General features: G+C 36.7%; 1 protein-coding gene across 1 annotated transcript; it reads right to left on the bottom strand.

Annotated features, from left to right (window-relative positions):
* Positions 1 to 12,958: 12,958 nt before the first annotated feature.
* On the bottom strand, positions 12,959 to 15,963 carry LOC145662008 (uncharacterized). The gene is made up of 2 exons (XM_081727346.1): positions 15,899 to 15,963; positions 12,959 to 13,727 (listed from the first exon to the last, which is right to left on the bottom strand). Exons 1-2 carry the CDS (start codon positions 15,938 to 15,940, stop codon positions 13,029 to 13,031), a joined length of 741 nt encoding a protein of 246 aa, XP_081583472.1. The 5' UTR covers positions 15,941 to 15,963; the 3' UTR covers positions 12,959 to 13,028.
* Between the last annotated feature and the right edge of the window lie 1,016 nt (positions 15,964 to 16,979).

Genomic DNA, 16,979 nt, shown 5'->3' with positions numbered 1-16,979 from the left:
TTTTGAAATTCGGTCGCTGCAGTACTGCAGTCGACATCCCGCGCACATGTGTTGTGTACTTACATCTGTTGGCACGCATCACCATTACGAAAATATTCTAACGTGTTTACGTTTGTTTGAGAGTATGCCTGTGCCGATTGAAAATAACGCCTGTGCCGACACTGAAATACGTAGTGTGATTCGTTTTCTTAGCACTAAATGCGTGAAAGCGGCCGAAATTTATCGCCAGACTAGTGAATTGTATAGATGAATCATTATGAAGGATGAAATTATATAAAAATCGGTTATAGAATCTAAAGATGTCTTCACGACTGTTTATGATGAGGAACGTAGTGGATGGCCTTGCTTCATTATTGAAGACATGGTCGCGCATTATTGGATAGAATACATACTTGTATTAGGAAGGAAAAATATAAAGCTGTTACTTAAGATTAAGCATAAATAGTTGAAAATATAAATGTTTTTGTATTTGAAGATAAAACGTCTTTGTATTAATAGATGCTAAAGTTACTTACCACAATCACAGACGGCAGTGGGCCAAATTTCATATATATTCTAAGTACATTGTAATCGTTGCAAATACAACATTTGGACTTCTTTGAAGAGTTAACGTCATATTTTCCTTCGGCAAAGCAAGTAGATAGCCCACTTATCTCTTCTGAGCATTGTTTTTTCCAAGTTTTTAATGGAAGTCTCTACATAATTCTGACGACAAACACAATATAGGAAGTTTATATGCCTCGGATATTACACCTGCCTCGTTTGGATCCAGGGAAAACACAGTTGGTCGTGTCAAAATTCTCACTCAACATACTGTATACCACACCAAATTCATGATGATTGGAAAACTTCACATAAAAATATTTTAGAAACTATTGAATGAAGAGAGAAAAAGAGATTAGGTTACCTTAAGGGAATAAATTGTGCAAAAAAGGTTTAATAGGTGTCGGAAAATTATTTCTATTCCTAACTACAAGAACTATTTTACACCTGAGGTTTTCGAAGAGTTCATTTTTGTGCCCAAAGAAAAAAAAGTCCCACTCAACAATCTTGAGCTTTGCTATTGTATAGGGTAAAAGTTGCTGTAGTTGGATACGAGCAAATAGCAAGAGCAAATGACAACTTCTAATGTGCATATTTTTCTACCTCTCAAATAAGTCTATCCTTCAACTCTTCTTTAAGTCAGTGGTTCTCAAGCTTTTTTGATTGACGAAGCACTGTACTTGTACGTCCACTTTGCGATACACTTGTTTGATACATTTGTTATAAATGCTACTACTACTACTACTACTACTACTACTACTACTACTACTACTACTAATAATAATAATAATAATAATAATAATAATAATAATAATAATAATAATAATGATATCTTGTGTAATAGTAAAATAATTAGTTTTAATGCTGACTTTATACAGCACTGAGCGTTATTCCCATCGATGGAGGTGTTGACTAGTATAGCCTGTCTCGATTTTAACTAATTATTATTAATTTCTTCATGACTTTTAAATTCTGAAATTTCGTGACACATCTTAGGGAAGTGAGTGACTCAAAAATGTGTCGCGACACATCGGTTGAGAACGACTTGAGTTAAAAAGAATCTTTGCTTCATAATAGTAATAATAATAATAATAATAATAATAATAATAATAATAATAAACTCTTAAACTAATAATTATCTGCTTTACAAAAAAAACAAACAAAAAAAAAACAAAAAGAGAAAGATTGTGTTACGAATTTCAATTTGGCAATGAAAATTTTGAAAATATCAGTAATTGAAACTTTTGACTTGATCCAATGACTTTTTAAGTAACTTTTTCTTGCGAATACCTAAGTAAACATTTACCGATATTTTGCAACAACTGTATCAACTTAAAAATATGGTAATATTCATAACAATGGTGACATTCAGTGGCAGAAATGGAAACAAACAGAAACTAATGTATTTTAGACAAAACGGGAAATAAAATTGACATGGCTAACAGTTACTGGTTATCTGGTTACTAACAGAAATCCAGCCCTAATGTTATTATTATCAAGTGTTTTGACTTTTAGCAGGTCCTGGGACTATTTTCTTTTTTGTTTTAAGGTTTGTTTCTGGAGATATGTCTTGTACGTTAGTTGAGGTTCCCCTTTGTAACTTCTAAACCAATGTACTATATATTCTTTAAAGTGTCACGTTATGCTCCGAGGCTAACTGAGATTGTTATTATGACGCTAAACAAAATAGTAGAATGGAGATAGTAGTAGGAAACCAGAGAACCCAAGAAAACACATGATGAATATGTGTGCTACTTAATTTCAAGGCAACGTCAGTAAAGTTTCTAATGTACTTAATATTTAGCGAATACAAGAGAAACTATGATATATTTTTGAATATTTGAATTTGGTGGCCGTCATAGTTTTGACAATGGATAAGTAATACCAAAATATTAACAGCTTTTTGATATAGATAGATAGATATATTGTAAGTACTGTGATATCTCAATGAAACTGGGTGGATATTATTGGTGGTATTGAGTGATATATTTTGTGAAAATATAAAGTTGGTAGCCATCATAGTTTTGGCGGTGGCCAAGAAAATATTGTGTGTCCAATAAATTAGACACACTCATTATCTTATGTTTGATTATTACTCAGTATTAACAAAACCAGATGATTCTTATTGTTCTTGGAATTCTTGCATCTTTAAGAATAATTCAACGCTATTGGCAAATATGTGCAGCGGAGAATGAATGTAAGATCACAAAGGAATTAATGACTGGTCGACTCTACCACATCTTGCAGTCTTATTACGACAAAAAAGTCGAAAATGCCGATTACACATACACTGCCATTTACTGAGGCACTTACTGTAGAATATGAGCCATAAATTGCGATATCTTTGATAAAATAGACAATAGCGTTACTTTTGGTTTAAGGTGCAGGAGAGTATTCATATGAAACCTTCCTGATTACAAATATTAGTTCCATGGAAACTATTTGTACCAGAGAATAACGATTTGCTGCATCTTGAGGAGCAACTCAAACTGTTGTTTTGTCTATATACACACTTCTATATGGGTCCCGTTAGTAGCTCTCAGAACGTCCAATCGATATTCAATCTCGCGACATGTGTTGTGTAGCATGTCCGGAGTGATCATGTTGATGGCTTCTTCAATTCTGTGACGAAAAGCAGGAATAACACGTACAGGTGTTGCAAAGACTCTATCTTTAACATGGGGCCGCCGTGGCTCTGTGGTAGAGCGTTCACCTCTGGTGCTTGGGGTCCCGGGTTCGATCCCAGCCCCCGCCAAGTGAACTTTGTGGTGGACAAACACCGTGTTCGTGGGTTTTCTTGGGGTTCTCCCGTTTCATCCCACTTTCACCATTTCACTCATTTTTCATTATCACCGTCTCCTTTAGCCTAACCGGCATAACCGTGGGACGTTAAACTTAAAGATTCCATTTCATTTTTCTATCTTTAACATAACCCCATAGGAAAAAAATTTTTGGACTTCTAGTGAAGGCCTTCCTGACCTCATCCACACTTTCCTTAGACGTTCATGCCTTGCTCGAGCCAGGCTATCGGTTGATACTCCCCGTGGCTAAAAATTTCTCAAACCATGTTTTAATGGTATTGACTTCTCGAGGGTCCCGTTGGTACTTTCGTTTGAACTTCCTTTGAACGGTGATTGGTGATTTAGTCTCAGCCAACCAAACTACACATTGCACTCTCCCTTGTGCTATTGCCATCTTTGCTCATGAACACGTGCAACAAATAACAAAAAAACTCATATAAACTTTGTTACTGAACGCCTGCGAGAAGTAACAACAATTAACAATCAACAACTAAAAACTGTTTGAGTTTCTCTTCAAGATGCCGCAAACCGTTTTATTGTCTTGTACTAATAGTTTCCATGCAATTAATGTTTGCAATCAGGAAGGTCTCATGTGGACCCTGTGTATAAACAGCCACTTTTAGTAATCATTTAGTAAACATATCTTGTTCATAATCGTCTATAAATACAATAATGCAATTTACTTAGGTGTAATATATGATAATATGTAATATATGATTTCAATTTCGTAGTTGTTTTTTTAAACGAGTTGCCGGGTTGATTAAGTTCTATATGGTTTAGAAACTCATATATTAGGTATAGTATTAGGGTGCAGCGTTTTACCACTTTTTTCTCGGAATGAAATGTAATACCTGGCAAAAGTGGCCAATCCACATGGACATTTCAGGTATAGATTTTTTTTTTCGAATCAGATAATATCTTCTGTGAGAACTATTGCCTCAAAGTTTCAAAATTTACTTGAAAATTACAAAAAATACCAAAGTTGTTCATTAATTTTAGTTATGTTAAAGTAAACATATTTTTGGTTAAATACATGTCAGTTGCTATGAAAACTGACATTCAAGTATAAAAATGCCTATTATATGCCCTTGGGGGGAATAGGGTCCCTCCTCCGGGGCCAGAAAAGGGGGCAAATTCTGTACAGTTAAGCGGTTGTGCAGCTCCTCGTTCACCTGGCAATATAGCCTGGCCAAGTGACCCAGAGCCCACCATGTAGAGATGGTTGCACCTAGGGCTCTTCTGCTAGGCCTATCCAATCAACCAACCATATGTTGGGCCGGATGAACTGATCCAATTAGTCACTGTCAGGAAAAATTGTCACAAATTGGGACTTTGATTGAAATTTAGACGCAGCTTACCTAGAAAGTAAGGTTGACCTGATTATTCCGCCTCTAGCATCACTGGCACATACTCGGGAGGCTTCTTCAGTGACAAATTCACTATCCGTTCTACTGCCACCGTGTGGCACGGATGGACGGTGAAGGACCATTCTGGCACAGTTTTGTCAGGAAGTGAAAGTTTGACCATGAGCTGTTTATTTGGTACCGTCCATAGAACTTACTGGTAGTACAGTTATTGAAACACCAGTGCTTTCCCAAAAATCATTGCAGTGTAATCGTTTGCCTCAAAATTCAGTCTGGGAATAATGTTATATCTAATGGAGTTATAGAGTTTCCCTGCTTCGTATTCTCGAGCACTAAGAATCTTATGTAATGCATCTTGTCGGACAGCAAGTCGACCATCAGTCATCATGGCGAGAAGAAATTTTCTAGGAGTGCAAAGAATGCATTCGTCTGAATGGATGAACGGATTACAGCCTGGTATTCCCTTGGTAAGTATCTAGACCTTGAATGGCCTCAAAGACGTGAGAGGACCATCAGCAATGGAAGACTATGTTCTGATACGGCATTGCATAACCACACAGACTCTAAGTATGAATGTCGCAATTTCTATTAATTTCTTGGTATTTTTTTATTGCAATATACAATGTTAAAATTCTTTTTGCACTAGTCAACCAGCTAGCTTTGTTTAGTTTGCCAGGGAACATAGAAACAAGCTCTTCCGGGCATGCTCTGGAGTCAATGGCTTGAGATATCTGGAACAAGTATCTTAGGTCCTTACTGCGTTTTCTGTGCTCTTCTGGACTATGATGAGGTAAGTCACATTTTATTGGTTTGAATAGCAACACTGAAAGCTTTTCACAGTTAGATAGTTTTGAAACTATGGGATGTGTGTAAGAATAGGGGCTTGAATAAGCGCCGTGAATATGCATGAAGAGAGCTCGGAACAGCAGTTCATTAAAATGCAAGACACAAATAGCCCATTGCATTTGTTTTCCTGTTAGTTCCTCTAATTTTCGAAGAACAACTCCATTCCAAGCATGTTAGTGTATGTTCCATCACACCAAAGAACCTCAACTTTATCAAAGCCAACTCTGAGTTGGTTCATGATGTATTCGAAAATAGCTGTGGTCTCGTCATGTGCAGAGCCAGAGGATGGTGTCACGTGGCCAACGTATTGAGAGTTACGTTCAGCCACAAGTGATGAGTGCTCTTCTCTAACGATGCCTGTATATGTTTTAGTGTCACCCCTTGTATCATCAAAGTATATGATTTTAATGGGATCATCATTTCTAGAACTTTCTTTTAAATTCCGAGCAAGTTTAAGTTTTGCAGGTCTTATTTTTTTCCTGTCTACAGTTAAAGCAGATGTTATGTCGCTAGATTTTTTAGAAGTTATAATTCCAGCCTTTGAAGCTGCCTGAAGCACAGTTGTTATATGTGCCGCAGCTCTCTCGCTTACATTGCATCTCTGAGCAATGATAACAGTTTCAGTCAAATGTACCAAAGTCGTTCCCAAAGTAATGCTTTTATATATATATATATATATATATATATATATATATATATATATATATATATATATATATATATATATATATATATGGAAACTAATGGAGATACATAACTAACAACAGCACAAGCTAAACAGAGCAATATTTAAGCTACAGACTCATTTTTTCACATAGTTCTCACCATTTGTTATGCACTTTTGCCAACGATGAACCAGAGCCTGCATGTCGCGCTTGTAAAAATCGGCATTCCATGGACGACTGTCTTCTGGATTTCGGCTCGTAGTGATAACACCACGTATCATCTCCAGTAACGATGCTATCCAAAATATTGTCACGTTCATCTTCATATTGGTCCAGCAGGTCCCGAAGGAAAAGGCAAGGACGAAAAAAGTTGTAGAAACGCTTAATTACTGAATTTACCCTCTTTTCCGGCCCCCAGAGAAGGCACATCTATACCCCCCAAGCGCATATAACTGGCATTTTGAGACTGGAATGTCAGTTTTCATAGCATCTGGCATGTACAAACCCAAAAATATGTTTACTTTAACATAACAAAAAAATTAACAATTTTGATACTTTTTGCAATTTTCAGTGAAATTTTGAAACTTTGATGCAATAGTTCTCACAGAAGGTATTATCTGATTTGAAAAAAAATCTATACCTGAAATGTCCATGTGGATTGGCCACTTTTGCCAGGTATTACATTTCGTTCCGAAGAAAAAAGTGGCAAAACGACCCACCCTAGTATAGTATTATTATACAACGTGACATAGTACGTAATTTGCAGTCAGCTACGAAGATAAGGGGCATATATAGGTTAGGGTGATCCACAATAATTTTAGGATGCCGAAAATTACTTCTTAAAATTTTCACAATTTCGCCAGCTCTCCAGTTCATTGCTAGTTGTTGGGTTGCTTCGCATTCCATTTTCCAGAATTGTTTTGTTCGATCACTATGTTGATATAAAACAGAAATAATAATTAAAAAGTAAACAGTGTAAAATGGATGGGTATACTAAAATATAATTATTTACTGATAGTGATTACTAATGCATTATTGAGAATATATTTCATAACATAAAAATAAGACTAACAAATTATCAAAATTAAGTTTCTTGTATAAGCTTATCGTGATAGTATCGAGACACGTCTGTAATAAACTCATTTTAACAAAATATGCAACATAAAATGATTATATGTACTTATTCTAAAGACTTCTGACTAAAACTCTTTAGAATCAGTTATCAAAAACAATTTGTCTGCTTTTGGAAACAGAGAATTTTATACTAACAAATTACTATTGAATAATTTATTTGTTTTAAAGATGGTTTATATACAAACAGGACAGAGAACTAAATATCTGATTATAATGACCTCAGCAAACGCGAATTTAAATTTCAAACCGAGAGTTTTTGTTTTCGTATTGGTTTTTACCATTACATGTTTCAGTATAAGAATACTACTGAGATGAAATATTTTCATTTGTTTGTTTGTTCAAGTTTAGCATCCCTTTTCAGAATTGAGACAATACAAGAGGTAGACCACCTAAATTTTAAAGTAGAACTCGAACCACCATAATACGTTCAATGTTTTCCCACTCAAGACCATTTGCACCACATGACCACGCGCTAGCCTTTAGACCAGCGGGAAGGACTTGAAGTCTTTTCTTGGGATTATGAAATTATATGTAAGAAAAATTTCTCACGTCTTAGTACCTTTCTTGTTCTATGCTAATCAATACTGAAACAGTAGGTGGTAGTAAGTGTCTATTACTTTCGGTTGCAATAGAATAATTAACTTAGAGATGGAAACTACTGTTTGTGAGACAGAATCCATATTAAAAACTGCTTCCTGTTATTGGTTTTTTCACTATGAAACTGGAAATGGTAATTTCACACCACTTTCGGTTTACATAGAGGGATAAAGATAGAGATGACGATCTTCGAATGCTAGATTCATATCCAAAAACTATATCTCGCTATATCTTACCATAGTTGCTCTATGGTGATCACTATTGAAATTAGAAGTGCTAGTTAATTTCTACAAGTGTCACAAACTTGGAGATGGTCTAACTTAAGGTACTGAATTCATGCTTCCCGCTAACTATTACCACGCTTGCTGTATCGTTACCAATATTGAAACCGAAATTTCTAATACATTTCTCCCATTTTCCGTTTTATAAAAAAAAAGAAAAAATAAGAAAAAATAAAAATAAAAAAGAGAGTTTTGTTTTGCAGTGTGAAACTACGGTAGACTTCCAATCTAAGCGAATTGAATATTCAAAACTTAAAGTAGTACATCTAAAACTGCTGGTTGCATAAGATCGAAGATAGAACATGTTCCTCTGATGTTGAATCCGTTTGAAAAGGCAATTAACTAGCGTAATTATCACCAAAGATTATTATGAGAAAACACTGGGAGAAAAAAATATAAAAGCTTTTACTCCAGAAAAATCATTAAATAAGACTTCATTCTCCTGAAAGCAAACCAAATACCGTTTGAAAATTATCTTTAATGTATTTTAGACACAGAAGAGAGCTGAACTCCCTACGCTTAATTGAGTAATAAAATGCGGATCGTGACCTAGAAATGTAAGACAAAGAACTGTATTTAAACGTGGTATTTCTAGGTCATGGAGAGAGTTTTTCTGCGTACAGGAGAAGATACTGTTGGTTTGCCGGCGAGTATTTGGTTAGCAAGAACTAAGGATCCACTCTCCGTGGGACAGAATGTGATTCTGCTAGAGTTTACTCCTCATCATGCCGAGATGGGAAGAGACTAACTTGCTATTTGAGAGGGCTGAGCAACCAAGTTTTGAAGCAGAAGCCCAGATCAAGGAGAATATCATTTGTTTCTAATACAGAGAAAGATGAGGTTGCAGTGACGCGAAATAGCCGCAACTACCATAGACTTACACATTGGACGTCCTAGAATCGAGACAAGTGGGGATCATCAAATATAACGGCCACAATACACCTCCATAGAGGTCTTGTGTTCAATGTTGTTTGTCCAAGCCACACAAATATAAAGGTAACCAAGAAATTCCTGTCGCTTTTTGTCGAGGCCTGTGTTCAATTGGTCCTCACAACGTGACTTGAATGGAATGGAGATAAGACAAATGTCAGTTGTTGGTGTGGGTATATCCAAAATACTAGCTGGTTGTGGAAGTTCAGTTACACCGTGAACTTGGGTGAGGATAGAATGAACATGAGACCTTCACAGACCATCATAAGGGCGTGTGTGCTCTACTAGTTCAAACTGGGTTCAAACATCGCTGCAAATGAGCGAAAGATATGTCAGGTGTTTGATGAGGGCATCGTGATACGCGGACAGTGCAGTGGTGGTTTAACAAGTTTAAGAACTCTGACGAAACACTCGAAGATGCACCGAGTGTTACGTGCAGGAAGATCCACACATGTACATATTGAAGTTCTTCATTCTGTAATTGAGGCGAACAGTGACCACACATGTGAGGAATTGGCACAACAATTCAATGTGAGTGGAGAAACAACTCCGCAGCACCTCCATTATCTTGGAAAGCTCTACAAGTTGAGTACATGGGTACCACATGATTTGACTCCGAGCCGGAAGGAAATGCGAGCAGACACCTGCGTTTCTTTGCTGTCTCGTCTGAGAGATGAGGAATTTCTGTACAGGTGTTGATATGTGGAGAGTGCCGTCATCATTGGTTAGCATCCATGAACCGGTTCCAAAACAGAACCCACCCAGAATGCTGCACCAGAAGAAGGTCCTTCTGTGTGTTTGGTAGACTGAGCGTGGTATCATGAATCGGGAAGTGCTACTAGCTTTTAAGAGCATAAATGCAACTTTGTACTGTCAGCAGTTGAGCCGTGTTCAAGAAGCAATCAAAAGTCTGGAGCCAGCACTTCTGAATTGCAAGGGGCCCCTTCTGTTACAGGACAAAGCTAAGCTCCAAGTGGACAGGATGACACGGGACAACATTCTACACTTTGGATGGGAAACACTATTGCATCCGATATACTCCCCCTATATTGCACCGTCGGATTATTACTTGTTCCATTCCTTGGACAATCACCTTAGACGACGCCATTTCAAATCTCTAGTAGCCGTGCATTTAGCACTTGATACATTCTTAGCTTCACAGCCCACCAAGTTTTATCCCGTTAGAATTCATGGTCTTCCAGAACACTGACATAATATCGTCGATGCTGATGGGGGACTATGTTTGATCTCCAGGTACGTCTTAGATGACATATCGATGTTCGAAGGTGGTGAGTGAAAAGCGACAAAACTTTCTTGGTTACCTTTATACACGTGAATTGGACTTTAGGCTGTACTTCGCTTGAAGAATATCTTGAAGAATTCGCTTGAAGAGTTTAGTATAGTCAAACTGTAACCCAAATAAGATGGATATAGCTTTCAAATTTCCACATATCTGCCAAGAATAATCGTCGTACTTGATAGCGGATAATAAGAGCTTCCTATTATCATAGTTTGCCTTCAAACCAACTGCATGGGCTAAATGAATGGATGGGTATATATTTCCATTATGAAGTTACATTCGTTTTAAAAATTGTCTTCGAGAAGTCTTTGAATAAACGTCAGTCGTCAGATTTATGCTCAATACACAGTGACTGGAACAAATTCTCAATATCGTTTCAGAAAATTAGGTCCCTCTCTTTAGAAAACAAATGCTCGAATTCCTTTTGGAATTGTTGGTAAAAACTTACCTTGGTGTCACCTTTTATCCTTTCAATCTTCGGGCGAGTAATTCTGAATTGTTTTTACTTAAACCAAGATCCCGAACCAAAATCATTTAAATCCTCCTGTGTAATAAAGTGAGGCTCATTTATAGCATCATCTTCCTTAAAATCTCAATCATTCTGCAATTCATTCTGAACATCAGGAAATTCCTCAGTCGTTGTTATGTCATCTGGTAAAGTTGTTATGTGAAGTCATGGTCCATGAAGCACGGGTAGAATTGCTGAATGTAGAGATGGTTATTTGACAGCGGATCTAGACTTCGAACTTATTCGAGATGTACAAAGTGAGACAAAAATGTTAACATTAAATGAGTATTGTTTTTTGTTTTTATTGTGCAGAGTAAACCATGGCGTAACAATATTCCACTGAGGAAAGAAGGACAATAGTTGTCTCGATGGAGGTTTTTGAGTCTCCTAACATTGTACAAGAAATATTCACGGCCTAGACCGGACGGGATGCACCTTCGCGCCTGACAATTGGTAGGATCTAGGAGAAGTTTGTAAGGGCAGCTCCTTCAAGACGATTGCAAGGAAAACAGTGAGCAAATTTGGAGTGATTCGACCCTTAGATTTTGAAGACGAGACAGTCGGGGGAGAGAAGTACGTTGCAATGCCAGCTACTCATTATCAGCGAACTCAGTAGTAATTAGACATCGTGAGAAAGCAAAGAGGGGCGCCCCTCGGAACTCACGGACTTCGAACATGGTCAGGTGATTGGGTGTAATTTGTGTCAGAAGCCTGTACGCGAGATTTCCACACTCCTAAACATCCCTAGGTCCACTGTGTCTGATGTGATAGTGAAGTGGAAACGTGAAGGGACACGTACAGCACAAAAGTATACAGTCCGACCTCGTATGTTGGCTGACAGAGAACGCCGACAGTTCAAGAGGGTCGTAAAGTGTAATAAGCAGACATCTATCCAGACAATCACACGGGAATTCCAAACTGTATCAGAACCCACTCCAAGTACTATGACAGGCGCGAGGTGAGAAAACTTGGATTTCATGGTCGAGCGGCTGCTCATAAGCCACACATCACGCAGGAAAATGCCAAACGACGCCTCGCTTGGTGTGAGGAGCATAAACATTGGACGATTGAACAGTGGAAAAACGTTATGTAGTGTGACGAATCACGGTACACAAAGAGGCGATCCGATGGCAGGGTGTGGGTATGGCAAATGCCCGGTGAACGTTATCTGTCAGCGTGTGCAGTGTCAACAGATGGTGGTGTTATGGTGTGGTCGTGATTTTCTTGGAGGCGGCTTGCGCCCCTTGTTTTTTTTTTTTTTTTTTTTTGTGGCACTCTCACAGCGCAGGCCTACATTGATGTTTTAAGCATCTTCTTGCTTCCCACTGGTGAAGAGCAATTCGGAGATGGTGATTGAATCTTTCAACACGATCGAGCACCTGTTCATACTGCACGGCCTGTGTTGCAGTGGTTACACGACCATAGCATACCTGTAATGGACTGGCCTGCACAAAGTCCCGACCTGAATCATATAAAACACGTTTGGGATGTTTTGGAACGACGACTTCGTACCAGGCCTCACCGACCTACATCGATACCTCTCCCCAGTTCAGCACTCGGTGAAGAATGGGCTGCCATTCCCCAAGAAACCTTCCAGTATCTGATTGAAAGTATGCCTGCGAGAGTGGAAGATGTCATCAAGGCTAAGGGTGGGCCAACACTGTATTGAATTCCAGCAGTATTGATGGAGGGAGCCACGAATTTGTAAGTCATTTTCAGCCAGGTCTCCGGATACTTTTGATCACATAGTGTATATATATATATATATATATATATATATATATATATATATATATATATATATATATATACACGACCATTTTGTAAAGGAAAATAGTTAACTCAAAATTTAAAAATCCACCAGTGTTCATTTGCTTTTATTAATTAGACTTTTTATGTGAATAAACAAATGAAAGCAAATACATAATTAATTGTAACATTTGTCAGTCATGGTATAATTAATTTCAGAAGCTTTTTGTTCTTTTTATTAATCTTTTTATTAACATATTACAATATGCAATTAATTGCTGTTTGTCTAATTGTATTGCCTGGACTGAATCTAAGATTGCAAGCCTTCTACGCCTTGCTGGACTCCTTGTTGTACAGTCTGGAGCGCATCTTGAATTTTCTGTTGGCCACTCTGAATTAATTGTTGTATTTGTGATTGCCAGTCTTGGATTTGTTGTTGTCCATTCTGAATTCCTTGCTGAATCGAATTCTGCCAATCACTTACTAATTGCTGAACTTGTTGCTGCCAGTTTTGAAGTTCACCTTGAGCTTGCTGTTGCATACTCTGAACTTCTTGCTGAATTGTGTTCTGCCAATCATTTATTACTTGCTGAGCTTGTTCTTCCAAGTTTTGAATAGCATTCTCAAGTTTATCTAGCTCATTTCCACTTCCTGGGATTATGTCCTTCTGCCAATCACTTAGTACCTGTTGAGCTTGTAGTTTCAAATTTTGAATGGCAATTTGAAGTTTCTGTTGGTCATTTAGAACTCCTTGCTCGATCGTGTTCTGCCCATCATCTAGTACTTGCTGAGCTTGCTGTTGCAAGTTTTGAATATCATCTTGAGCTCTCTGTTGGCCAGTTTGAATTTCTTGTTGAACTTGTGACTGCAAGTTATTCCAACCTTGTTGAATACTGGGTACCACGTTTTGAGCAGCATTCTGAATTTGTTGTGGCCAGGTTTGAATCTGGTCTAGCAAGCCACGCTGATCTCTCTGATGGGTGGATCCAGTTCTTCCAACACCACATACCTACAATAAACATGCAAATTGTTAATATATATGATATAATCACCATGAACAGAAAAATAAAACACAAAACAAAGATTTATACGTTATTTTGCTAGCGACCGGTAAAAAAGTAAAATATTAAGAATTGCAGTGATTAATGTCAGTAGAAACACCAGAGCAACATAATATAATTTTGCTAATAAAACTGCAACTGATCCGAGTGGCATACAAATTTTAACATTATACAAAATGCTTTGGTAACTTGGAGTTTTATTAGCAATCTTGGATTTTCCAAAGCTACAATGAATAATTTACAAATATTATAATTTTCTCAACTTAAAGAATGCAGGTTATATAGTTAATGAATACTCGCTGTCAAAACGAAACAAAGATTCTCCAGTTTTAGCGGGTAAAATATCATTTGAAGAGTCTTATTTCTTTTTATTTTTTTTTTAGGATTCAACTTTATAGTTTTATCACTTGTTAAATCCTTAGCATTTCTCTAAGAAACTTCATTTTTTATCCGATGAATTTCCAACTAGACTACTCTTATCTCACTACAGGATTTAGCTGGTCATATTTCTTAGGGAGAGCAGAAATGAATTCGGTAGTGAGTGATCAATGACGGAGATATCAAGGAACATCACAAAATGCTTATTTACTTATTATGTATGGCATCTGTATCAGAACTGTAGCTCCTTTGACAAAGGACATAATACTTTGAAAACAATATGGTACACAAATCTAAGATCAGGAACACCTTATTAGGTTAGTTGTCTATAAGGACCTTCAAATAAAAGGATAGTTTTGTACTACGTTTATAGTGAAGAAACACCATGAATTTTTCGAGATCACATTTTTCACTCATTCTACGTAGGTCTGATTTCTTATGATTCGCCAGATATGATAGTGAGAAACGAAATTACTGAGCCCAAAGTACAGGTATTTACAAAAGAAAGCTTTCGACTAAATAATAGAACATATGTAATTTGATTAATCAAAACCGTAAAGTCTTATAGTGCAAGTTGCATTGCAATGTATTGTGTTTCTTGTTAACCATTAAAACTGAAATATTCATTCATTTATAACGGTACATTTGAACATTATTGTTATAAAAAATAACGGTCTACACTTAAAAAGAACTCCTGACTAAACTCCTGACGTGCTGATCAACGCGTATGACAAAAATTTGAAAAAAAAAAAATAACACAGTATAGGAGTTGTGGCATAAGATACAACTAAACATAAATTTGCAATTATTGATTTATTGTAGGTCGTATAAGCTTCTTGAGTCCGACTCTAACTTAGGAAGCTTCAGGCAATTTCTGACTTCTCTTATCATATAGTGCATTTCAAAATATGACATCTTCAGTACCTAGAGATATTCCTAATATTTACCTAATATTTCCTTAATACTATATGTACGCACTAGAAAACGAAAATAAGCTCTCAAATATGGATTACTTGATATATTGCAATTTTCTTCCCAATAAGAGGTAGTTACTTCTAGGTGAATATACGTAACGAGGACTTCATGTTTTGACATTAACTATACAGGGTGTCCCATAAGTCCGTTTACATAGCCTTACTCGGTAACTATTGAAGATACGAAAACATGATAAGAGAGCAATGTTGTTGTTAAGTATGTTTTTTTCAATCTAAAATGTTGGAATTTTCGGAATTGGAACAATCGTTTAGGCTCTACACAGGTATAGCGCCGAATGCTAAAGAAAAATGCAACGTTGCCACGCCTTTGTTGAACAACAACGAAGGTAACTGCACGTGGTTTGAAGTATCCTAAATCAAGGAGAATAGAACGGACGGCCACAATGAAGGATATAAAGAAGAATCACACCCAACGTTAATCCCAGCCAGTGGCGAGACACCATCACAAGGGGAGGGGCAAGTACGAAAAACACATTCAATTGAATTTATTCACGGCAAACTGGTATTAATTGCTCAACGAGATGGAACAGGAGGACAATTGAATAAAGTAGAAAGGGCCTAAGTGCATTGTTTGATTATTAACTTTGTTATACAAAAAATTGCAATTATTGTATTTCGTTTTTCATTTGATTCTGAAGAAACGGTTACACTGGCATCTGATTTTATGGTTTTTAATAACATGGTCCTCTGCAATAAAAATGCAAAGGAAAATACTGAAAAAACCTGTAATGTTAATTTAAACTTACAGTTATTACCACGACTAAGACCAAGACAAATCTAGACTCCATTGCTCTTCGTTGCTTGCAGATTCTTCAAGAAGACTGAAATGAGTGCCTATATATTTTGTGTTACATAGTAAGCTGCACGTTTCAAAGAATTACTGTATTATTACCTTCAAATATTTCAACCAAACAATAGAATTAAAAGCAGGTACATGACATTTTCTAACATACAAAAAAAAAAAAAAAAGAAGAATGAATAACCGTTGACTGATACAAAGAAAATATTTCTTTGTGATTGCAGATTTTGTAACGATTGCATTTCACTACATGTTATATGTCAGATGAAGAAAATATGCATACATAATTCAGCAATATGCTTTCTTCAAGCTCAGAAAAAAATTCTTTAACTTGTCACAGAACATTTTGTCTTGTCACATTTCTATTGTAAGGTTCCACGTGCTTTAACGCAATACTAGATGCAACCGTGTGTTTCTACACCACGTGCTAAAGGTAAACAACTCGCAGATAATATCCATGAAAAGGACATCGTCTACCATCGTCAACGGTCTTGAAATGACGCAGATCAACGAAGGTAGCCAATATTTTAGGATAAAAGAGGAGCGCACACCGCACAAGACATGAATCTCGTTCGGTGTATCAAAACACCATCTCTCTAAGACGGCTTGTAATGGAACATTAAAATTTACTGTAATTATATTTTTGATAGGAGGGTCCCAGAAATTTTTGCACCGACTGTACTTCCTATTTAGCAAAACTTTCTTTCGATCCATATAAGTTATTTAATTGTTCGTTATTTTATTCCAAGTTAACATGGAAGACGGTAAAAAAAAATTCTTTAGAAATCATATTTTGGGGATTCATATCTTTATTTAATATTAACTAATTATAAATCTCATATATGCATATTTTAAATGGACGATTACAAATCTCACGGTGTCAGTGCTATTCGGAAATATAGGCCCACCATTGAATGGAAATATTAGAATAATTAACCAATCTAAATTTTGGCACAATATTTTAGATTCTCCTCACCCCTCTTTTGGTACCAATGTCCATCTAAAGATCCGGTTCAATCCAGATTTTA

Source organism: Thermobia domestica, chromosome 10, assembly GCF_964235325.1.
Source record: "Thermobia domestica chromosome 10, izTheDome1.hap1.1, whole genome shotgun sequence".
Lineage (NCBI taxonomy): Eukaryota > Metazoa > Arthropoda > Insecta > Zygentoma > Lepismatidae > Thermobia > Thermobia domestica.
This window is presented reverse-complemented; position numbering and strand designations above follow the sequence as displayed.

Excerpts from the sequence above, each read along its gene's own strand:
- LOC145662008 (XM_081727346.1), bottom strand. The coding sequence starts at position 15,940 with ATGGAGTCTAGATTTGTCTTGGTCTTAGTCGTGGTAATAACT. Across the intron at positions 13,728-15,898 it reads TCTTAGTCGTGGTAATAACT|GTATGTGGTGTTGGAAGAAC; the intron begins GTAAGTTTAAAT and ends TGTTTATTGTAG.